This window comes from Glandiceps talaboti, chromosome 13, assembly GCF_964340395.1.
Source record: "Glandiceps talaboti chromosome 13, keGlaTala1.1, whole genome shotgun sequence".
NCBI classification, from domain to species: Eukaryota; Metazoa; Hemichordata; class Enteropneusta; family Spengelidae; genus Glandiceps; species Glandiceps talaboti.
Window position 1 is genome coordinate 12,339,037 of NC_135561.1, and position 11,358 is coordinate 12,350,394.

Here is an 11,358-nt window from a genome sequence, read left to right on the forward strand (position 1 = left end):
CCCACCCAAAAACCATGTAATTGCAGAGAGAAAGACACCTGCTCTTTGAACGGCGAATGCCAAACAGAAAACATCGTATACCAAGCCACCCTCCAGGGAAAAAACACAACAAAAGTATATATCGGTCTAACAGAGAACAACTTCAAACAGAGATACGCCAACCACAAACTCATTCATAGTGTCATTTTTCTGTAATACCGTGTGTACCAAATGCCAATCATACCGGTTTAAATGTTATATTTTAAAATTATATTTAAAGTTTTTAAATGACGTGTTTTTGAATGAAGCATCTTGGAAACAAAATCTTCACTGATGACAACTTTGAGGAAAGGAATACACATTATTAGATAATATTAGGGATTTCAGGTGATTTTTAGTTCTGTATCCCAGACCAGTAAACATTGTGTCATTAGATAGATCTTGGAGTGAACAGTGTAATATAGTAACCGAAATCTAATCGACGTACCCTAAAGTTATAGTTTCATGATCAGACATAAGTAAAATTGCCAGGGAGTAAAAAAGACGGTTGGTTATTCATATCACGCGACAGATCAAGACTGTAATCTGCATTCACAAATCAATCTCCTGAAAGCATCTCTGAAATTTTTGTTCGCTAGAGCATAACATAGAGGATTGAGGGCGCTGTTCGTGCAATAAATCCAATAGACGATGTCGAACGTTGTGGAATCAAAACATTCTGAACAAAAAGTTACAACCATGGCGACGGTGTGATAAGGCATCCAACACAGAATGAATGCAGCAAGTAGGGTGCTAACTGTGATAAATCTCTTCCGAGCATGCATTGACCGATTTGTTGAGTTTTTAATTTCGCTGAAGACATCTTTTGAACGTCTATATTTGACAACTTCATGTACGGGGTGACTAATGTCTGGTGTATATTCATCAGTGTTTACCATATTTCTAATACTTTGCCCATCGTCTTCTAGAGAAGAATGTCTGACTGTTAAACTCTTTTCGTTTTCAAACGCGTGTTCTGACTGAAAAGGATTTTCCTTCGTTGATGTGTTTACAATATTAATGTGGATATCTGATGGCAATGCACATTCATCGATCGTTGATTTAGATTCTTGTGTTACAAACGTTGCCTTTTTATCATCTAAAGTGTCATGACTACTTGATATTGGATGGATCGAGTTTACGTCTCCTTGACAACACAATGAATGGATTGATTCTGCACCGTCAACTAAATCAATAGAGATTGCATCTATCGCCCCGCGTATATCGTTATCATATGTAACTGTTGGATTTACATCATTTGAATGTTCCCCAGAAGGAAGATTTTCAGACAGTGTGGCTGTATTTTCTCTGTCGTCTAAAACTTCCTGGCTTTGGTCCAGAATTTCTGATTTTGTTGCGCCTTCATTCACTCTTAGGCTTCCTGTTAATCGATTTTCTGAACACGTCGTTTCCTCGGGGACGTGGTTTTTCATTACAAGTTCACTGCTTTCACTCCGGATCCGTTGCTCATATGCATTATCTTGTTCGTTGGTATCACAAATTTCTACATCTACATCTACAGCCAAATTATCAAAGCCATTATACGTTTCCATAGGAATGGCTCCCTGCTTTTCTACCATCAACTCTTCTCTGGAAACAGTTTTATTAAGAGAAACAAAGTTATCTGTATTTTGGTCTTCATCACAAACGGATTCTCCTACATCCCCTACATCGTTTTCACCCACTGTTTTACCGTCAAATTGAGGTTTCCCAGCCGTTTTCCCTTTGTTTTTCCTTACATTCCCTATCTGGTGTTTCGGCAAACGCTTTCTATTAGCAATCCTGTGGGCGATTCGGTAGATTTTCAAGTACAAAGTAATTTGAATGATAAGTGGCAACCAGAATCCGAGAACACTCTGTGTAATAAGGAACCATGTTACTTCCAAGTACTCAACGACGCACACTTTTTCAGGCACAGAATAAAACCCCTGGATACGCGGCCATAAAAAGTTGGGTAGCCCGCATAGCATGATAGAGATAAGCCATGTCATCAGAATAATGCACAATGCTCGACGTTTAGTGGTTTGTGTTAAATGTCGGATTGGATCTACTATGGCAGTATGACGATCAACGCTAATGGCGATGATCGCAAACAGAGAAACGCTGCAAACGGTAAAATCTGTTGTTGTCCACAAATCACACAATATTCGACCAAGTGGCCAGTATCCAAGGTAAGCATACATCGTGAAAACGGGAACACTTAATATCCCGACAAGGAAATCAGAAACGGCTAAATTCACGATGTATAAATTTGAGATAGTTCTAAGCTTTCGGTGAAATGAAAATAATAGAATAACAAAAAAGTTACCTAACACGATTGAGATACTCAACAAACTTCCCACAATGGCATACAAAAACGAAATCTTCGGTAAATCATCCGTATCTGTTCTGACAGATGACGTAACGTTGTTGTTGGTTACTGCATGTAATGTGGTTGGGAAAATAGCAGTTGTGGGAACGTCAGAATTGTTCCAATTTTTAAAATAGTTCTCAGTTTGAGTTGAATTCACAATCGTTAAATTATCAGCCATTGTTACACATTCGGGGAAATGCTTTTTTCCATGTCCCGGTAAAAATCTAGTTGACCATTACGATAATTCAAATCGCTTTTTTATGTCGAATCCACATTTGGTACCATACATGTTATAACACTATGCAAAGTCGGAGCAATCCAACATAAGTCACGTTAACACACCAAGAGCACGGTATCCTACCTGAAATCGAAAATAGAAGAATCGTGTTAAAAGTCTGCAGAAAATTGAGTTGGTCTTGAAAAGTAAAGTTGAACGCCGGAAAAGATATCAAATCTGCCCCAGCGCAACTCTACGTGGAAAGAAGAGAAGAACAGAAAACGTACATCTTGAGGCCCAAATTATGTGGCTGTCAGCTTAGAAGAAAGCGCTGCACCAAACTGACGTTTATCTGAGATGTTCGGGTTAGTACATCAGAACTACGCCGATATGCTTTACGTCACGGTGAATCCTTTGAGTTTAATAATGCAACGATTCCGGTAGGTTAAAAGCAATACATCATTCAATGCAATCATGCAAACAGAACACATTTTCCTGTCTCTTTGAGAGGAGCGAGTCTCTGCGAATGGCGAAAATAAATATGTATGTGATGTGTATTGACGACAGCTGAATACTAGTATTAACATTCCACGCCAATCACTTTATAGAGAGACTGGGCGACAAGTATATGTTATTTGCCAAATACCGTTCCATATCTTGCTGCGAGAGGTAATTTTTCCGGTAATAACGGAGAGCCGGAGGCGAGCCGTTATACCGGAAAAATTAACTCGAGCAGCAAGATGCGGAACAGTATTTGGCAAATAACATACTTATACGTCACCTGCGGCGATGAATTAATTTTTGAATGTCTAAAAATGCTGTTTTATTTTAAAATAAAATCACTTCTTCCGCGTTATACTGTTGAGCGTAGTATCATGCACCACTCCGATAACTGCAATGCGGTTGTTTACATGTCAGCCTTAACTTTATCATCCAATCAGAGTGCGCGTTTGCTCAGTAGTATGACGTATTGTTTACTATTTACATATCACTCAGCGATATATTCAAACTTATAACCATCAGCTGAAAAATGAGTGCGTCTTTGTTTTGCGTACTGTATTCCATTAAATGTACAAAAATGTTCGTAATATGCTTTCTTGTTCCATTTTAAGCAAAAACTGCACCCTCTGTGGTGGTAATTTTCATATCCTTCATAAATTTAGGAATTCATGTTTACGATCGCGTGACGACCGCGAGTTCGCCGTCACTGGACTTTCGCCGTTCTGTGTGGAATTTTTGGCTTTTTCCCTGTAACATGAAAAGTACAGTTCAAAGACTTGTTACAATTTATACAACGGTGATATTTTGTTCGGTTGACAACAAATTTGGCATTGGAAATGCTGGTTATAGCTGTATTTCTAGTTGTCTGCTAGATTTGTTTACAAGGGGACGTGCAGTGATCACGTGATACAACAAGCAAAAATACTGCTGTTGGTGAAAAATACGCCTGTGCATCTGCAGGGCTCTCGACCAATCAGAATGCGAGATTGGTGACAGGGTGACGTATAACACTATCTACTCGTTCATTACTACGTATACGTTTAAACAGACGTATTTTCCTAATCATGGCTGTCACAACTAGTACAATGGTGTATTATACAAAGTTATCGCTTAGATGTACGAGGTTACAACGGAAATTGCAATTTGGCATATCATTACCATCTAACTTCATAATATTGGCGTGTTACCTCTATCCAACTTCATAAATACACTCGATATTACATTTCTTAATATACACATGCACGCATGAAATGGTCTCAAATTTGAAATTCCGGGATATCGGCCTGGCAAGTCAACTTAATATTGCCCAAGGACAATTGACAAGACAAAGCGCAACTCAAATTGTAATTTTGAAAGACAATTGAAACAAAATAAATTTGGAAATCTAACTTGATTGAATGATAATTACAATATACATTCGCCATAATAAAGAATATCTGTTCGCCGTGTTCGTAAGAAAATTTGTTTACTTGTCTCCATTATGTCACATAAGGAGGGGGTGGGGGTAATGCGCCCTCACCATGCCCGGTGGATAACCCTCCGATGCCGAGACGCACACACCCTCGTAATAATACATGCCTCAACATACGCATGCGACGTTGTCATTGTTTCAGATGGTATAGGAACATTCCATGAGAAATTGAAGCATACTAGTATATTGCCAATAATAATTATAATATAAGAAAAGTATCTCATCAAAATATGGAATTTTGATAGACACTAATTCATTTTAATAACAATCTGACCCACATCTATAACCAAGTGACACTCATAATTATAAACAAAATCAATATAATATTCCATCATATCAACATTCTATCGACAAGTGACAAAAACTATATCTCAAATATGTTGCAATCATTCTGCTGTTCACAAGTGTCCGTCATGATGAAAAATTAATACAAATGATTGTAAAGAGTCATAGTTCGAAACTTCAGAATTTTTAGGAATTCTATTATCAATAAATTGTGTGCGTTACCAGTTCCAATATTTAGGTTTAGGCCTTCGGAAGGGCATGGTCATGTGACCCGTCCTCCTCACACAGGTCTGATTACCATACAGAACAGAAGCAGAAGTACAGAACGGGTAAAAATGTCTATACTAATTCTGCGTTAGATGCAGTAACAATTATAATGTAGGACTGAACCTGGCGCGACCAACGGTAGGAAAAATAACACAGTTTTGTCTTTGAAAGATGTTGAAGAAACCACTCTATGGATAATGAAACTATGCAGTGTCCAACAGTTTACGGCTAGTTTCTAACACACCAACAAAACCATAGTTATATATCACCTCACCATCTCATACAATGTTTTTATGTTTGTTTGTTTGTTTGTTTGTTTTTTTGTTTGTATGTATGTATGTATGTATGTATGTATGTATGTATGTATGTATGTATGTATGTATGTATGTATGTATGTATATATGTGTGTGTGTGTGTATGTGTGTGTGTGTGTGTGCGTGCGTGCGTGCGTGCGTGTGTGTGTGTGTGTAGGTAGGTAGGTAGGTAAGTAAGTAGGTAGATTTTTTTTCTATTTCAAACCAAGGTATTCATGGGGATACTTAAAAGTATTATTGATTATTATAAGAGGTTATACTTTAACATACCGTGACGTAACACCTCATGTAATTAGTTGAGTCACCTAAATATTAATATCGGTTCTTATTTTTATTTCCTACTTACATCTTTTTCATCTATGCCTCCCTAGCTTTGTTAAAAATACAGGACAAGATTATCCCATGTGATTACTTTACAGAATGGCTTTGAATTATCTTCTTCTTTTTTCAGTTTGATGAACATGATGTAGGCATGGGGCTCTACCTCTATACCTTTCAAATTTATTTAACGGTATTGATTGCAGCATTCTAATGGACAGGGGGTCAATGGGATGCCTTGTAATTGTTTAAAAAGCTATTTGTCCTACGGGAAACAGTTTGCAAATGTGAGTAATCACATTTCAATCCACACACTCTCATAAGTAATTGCTCCCCATGGGGATCTGTTCTCGACACCGTTATTCTTTTAGACTCTGAGGCCATTTATGATGTTAACTTCTTCCATTCTTTTACAAACAATACTGTTCACATCAATGAAATAAACGCTATTAATGTGTTTAAGTAAATTGTTAATTGGTATTCTGGGTACAGTCTCACTATCAGCCTAGTAAAATATATCAACTTCATGTTCGCATTTCGCCCGTCGTCGGCATTTCGTTAGCCTTGCGATACATATCACATATCAATTGAAAACAGATACGAGAAGTTGACCGACCACGTTACACACTGGAAAGTTGAAATTCACTTCCATGTACCACCAATGAAACACAATATAGCGAAAGTGAACTCCAAATACATGTAAGTCCCTCAGTAGATGAATGACTCCGCAGAAAGACAAAATCAAAATTAAACGACAATATACAAAGGAAGTAATAGTAAATAATAATGGAATCTAGCTCTATTCCTGTTGAGGTAAATAGATTCGCTGTTTCTGTTTTACTAACACACCTGATATTGACTCGATATTTTACTTTTAGTAACTTTGATCTATCGTTCTATTTGGCTTGATATATTCTGCTCTAATCACATTTCAATAATTAATGTTGTCGGGCCTGATAATACATCATGGTGACACTTCAATAACGATTGTTGTAGGGCTTCATAATACGTCTTAATATCTCGAGTGTGTTAGTCATAGGGACACCTTGATGGAACTTGACGCCACATAAACGAAGCTATCTCAGTTTATTCTGGGACATGATCCTTGCTTTCACAAAGTACACACTGAATACTGGCAGTTTAATTGACTGCAAATCATATCATTCCATTTCAATTATTCAGTCATGTGTAATATAAGTGTATTGTTAAGCCAACAGGGCTAATAATACAAATACATACTTTATGAAAACAACCCTCTTAACTGAAGTTACGAACACAGCCAAACAAGACTTCAACTAGATCCATTACAAAGACATCAGATGGAATTAATTATTCAGACGTTAATTTCCCATCGCACTAAATGACTTACATAAAATTTTAAGAGCAAAACTTACCAATTACCAAAGTAGTTGATGAACACACACACACACACACACACACACACACACACACACACACACACACACACACACACACACACACACAAATCATATCATTCCATTTTAGTTATTCAGTCATGCGTAAGTGTATCGTTAAGCCAACGGGGCTAATAATATAAATACATACTTTATGAAAACAACCCTCTTAACTGAAGTTACGAAATCTTAGAATGTGTTTATATTGATATTCAGTTGGGCTTCGGCTTCCTTAGGGGGGCACAGGGGAACTAGTATGGATAATTATCTTCACCAAATCAAGGAATAATATGCCCGGCCCCTTTATCGTTGACCTGGATGGTGAAAATGCTAGGGATATCATTCAAAGGCGTGACACTCTGTACTATACATTCCACACCCTGTATAATAGGAGCAATGCATAATTAAACGTTTGCTTGCTTCTGTTTAATCATAACCTTTGGAGAGAGATGGTTTAATTAATGAAGTAACCTTCACCCCGTTCCGCAACTTTTGACTGACATACAATACAAGTAATTTCGTCTTAGTTTGCAAAAACTATCAAATGATATATCAAGACTGGTCAGAAGGTTTCATGTTGAGATAGACACAATAAAGATAACACACAAATATCCCTTACATAGTGTCTGCTCTGTATTTTGTTACATATTTTGTATTTTTGTGTTATCATTAACAAAATACGTTTGTATTTGTTACCATTAACAAAATACAGGGCAGGTACTGTGAAGGATGGTTCGTTCTGTGTTATCTTAATTGTGCCTATCCCAACACAAAACCTTGTGATCAATCTCACTGAGCTTGGTACATCACTTAGCATTTGCAAGCTGAGACGAAATCTCCTGTATATTATAAGGAAATTTTTTACACCTCAGTTTGGTGATATTGGTATATAGTTCTATTGTATATCAATACTTTTATGCACATATCCTTCCAACCACTTAATCTATTCCAGTGCCTAAGGACATTTTTTAAGGACATTTTTTTTAATTTCCTCTGGGATTGAAACCACCCAACTGAGACGTAGCTATACGATAATTCATGCTTTCAGCATATTTACGATGCCCTTGGATGTATTGTCACCATGACAACAAATTACACAGTTAATAATGTAACCTTTGGTATATATAATGAATACATTAATTGCATAATTACCATCTCAAATAACGTATTATAAAAGAATAGCTACACACACACTGTGTGATGTATATATTTCACTTCATTAGTCGAACAGAAAAAGAAAGAAGTGGAAGCAATGTCAAAATTCAGGTATCTAATAGAAACGAACAGCTGAATATGCAAATTAAAAGCAAAGAGTGAAATAGTTTGAATAACAATTTGCTATTTGTGTAATACCTAACAGCAAGCTATATATACACTCGTAAATGTTACCAAGTACAAATGAATCCTTATATTCACTTTACAAGCAAATTTGTAACTCTGTTACATTCAGTGGTTTAGTTAAGGCCTTGTTTTCTTTGAAATTGGTCCCTGTATTCTCAATAACGACTTGGATCTAGAAATAATCACTTTTAGTAACTTTGACTTTTAATAAAATGGTTGGATTCGCTCAATGCAGTCTTCTGTATTATGCAGAGACAAAGCACGAGTAATGGAGGATGTATTGATGTAGAAATATGTCTTGTACAAAGAACAAACTATTGAACGTCCATTGCGAAAATGATGCCCAGTACGTGAGGTTAACTATACCTCAAGCTAGAGTCAAGTCATCGCCTTCGTATTCGAAATTCAATTAAAAAAATAGTTCTGTTCTTTGTGCTTAGTAGTCGTTTTCCCACACCAATGGCCAACATCGCCTGTGGACAAATGTGCCGGCCTACCGCTGTGTGTCTATGGATATATTTGCCAACGGAAGAACGCCGAGGTGTAATAACACATGTTATACATTGCAGGTCTCAGATTAAAAGACATGAATCCATACTGGAATCAACTATTCACTTGTTATAATGCATCAATACGCTATTATCGACTATCATTGTATTTGATAAAGTCATATTTGAAAAATCGATGTTACAAATACCCTTTCTTTGTTTGGCTGTTTTACTGAAATACTTCGACAATGGATTTGAATTTGTTCATTACTCCACCATACCAATAGAAATGTTGCCTGTACATCCTACAGACATTAATGTTACAAGAGTTATGATAAATCGACACGATAAATATCAAATACCTGAAAAATACACGGATGACACGTTTTGTAAAACAGAAGAGCACCAAGTGTCTAATTTAATACACGTTTTTTTTTGTGTGTGAAACGACTTAATGAAACTAAAACAGCAGTGAAACAAAGTCCTTCATGCTCTGCAAAAAAACCATAATTGATTAGAGTGCATGATGAAATTAAATATTGCTTAGTCAGTGATGGAATGACAATGGCGAAAGTCGTCAGACATTTAGACATGCACAGGATACTCAACATAACATTTTTCGACCTTCGACACTATATCAGGAAACCCGGCCCATCACTGTATTTCAATTTTGTAAAAAAAATGTATTTTAATTTCGTAAAAAAGAAACAGATAATCCTTAATGATAGGAAATTTAAATATACCTACCGTTCCTTTAGATTTTGGTACACTTAGTTGTCGCCTACGTATTATCAGAAAGCTGTATATACCACTTGTATATATACCTCGTCCAATGCGATATCTTTTTAAATGAGCTGTTACGTCAACACGCCGATATCAATTCTAGTTTAATATTCACGATGTCTCGTTATTTTAGAGGAGTCAGCTGTTGCAACTGCATTTAATGCAATCCAATCCACCTTCCTTGTAGTACTAGGATCCCAGACTTCGGTTTACAGATGTTCTAAGTCGACCTACGTGACGACATATGAACACATGCATATATGATGTCTTAATTTGCAAGGTCATGACCCTAATGTTTCAGTTGCACACTGTATTGTTGTGACTTGAAGTTAACCCGAGATAACTTGTTACTATAAGTTCATCTTTTCATTATAATGATTGACAACCCGTTTTGTAAAGTGTTACTGAAATATTTGGAATGGTATTGTGGATAGTTAATTTGATGTCTCCAGTGCGCCCGTCACTCTTGAACGTAAATGAACCATTATTGTGCTTTAGGTAGAATTAATGTGAAATATATTTGTTGATTGGAAGAGATATGACGTCTAATTCATCAATCGTTATGCCTCCCATGTAGTTACTTTGATCGACAAAAATCATCAAAAGGCACTTTATTTATAATGGAAAATAAATTGCAATGAAACGGTGTGTACGCTGGACAGCAAAATATGGTTACTTAGAACGATAATGAAATGATAGCAGCAAGACTAGGGTATGGGTGGTTTTTATTCCCTAGAATCCGTGCGAATGAAATCTGTTTGCAGTCTCACTATTTGAGATAGGGAAGAAGCCATAGTGGAGGGGAGACGACGAGTTGGAATCCCTGCAGCGTATACATCCAGAGCTGTAGTATATATAGAATGTCTATTGGTCAGTACTTTAGTTTGAAACATCGTAAAGTTATAGTGGCAATCTATTAAGTCATTTACTATGTTATTATATTGATGGGTGTGTATGGGTTCCCTGAAATTGACTTGTTTATTACACTTTGTCTTAAAAAAATGTGAACTCCATTATATAGTGACCTTAGGATAGAAGAGGTCAGACAACCAGTATTTAAGTTACATGCATGATGGTAACATAACTAACTTTGTAGATTACTAGATAATTGATTTTCAATTTATATCTGAAACCACAAAGATGTAGAAGTGCTTGAATAAAAGGGTAGAGACAAGATGATTGGAGCAGTAGATAGCAGGAAATAGACACCAACTCTAGAACTGAAATCTGAAACTGATATTTGAAATATTCTATATAATTAGGCTTTGATGGAGGCACAGGAAATCGGAGGTAATCAAAGTCAATTATATTGTTGAAATTCTACCCTCTACTTCACCTTATTGCTGCATCTTGTCCTCTAATAAACATCATACTTATTTCCACCTAGACAAAGATGATGCGGTTGCCGAGCAACCATAAATAGCCCCGTGCTCAAGCCAATTTAAGATGGGTGAAATTTGTCTGAAAATTGGTACAAATTGACGGAGCCTCTAGCAATAAGAATCATATTACTAAATGTGAAATTCCTTTATCGTCACAATTTTGAATATTTCATTCCATATTTTCTAAAGTCAATTCAACCAATTC

At 36.4% G+C, this 11,358-nt stretch overlaps 1 protein-coding gene across 1 annotated transcript; it reads right to left on the minus strand.

The window, feature by feature from the left end:
- Nucleotides 1-551: 551 nt before the first annotated feature.
- LOC144444255 (muscarinic acetylcholine receptor M2-like) lies at nucleotides 552-2,201 on the minus strand. The gene has a single exon (XM_078133668.1). The coding sequence runs from the start codon at nucleotides 2,199-2,201 to the stop codon at nucleotides 552-554; it is 1,650 nt and encodes a 549-aa protein (XP_077989794.1).
- Nucleotides 2,202-11,358: the final 9,157 nt, after the last annotated feature.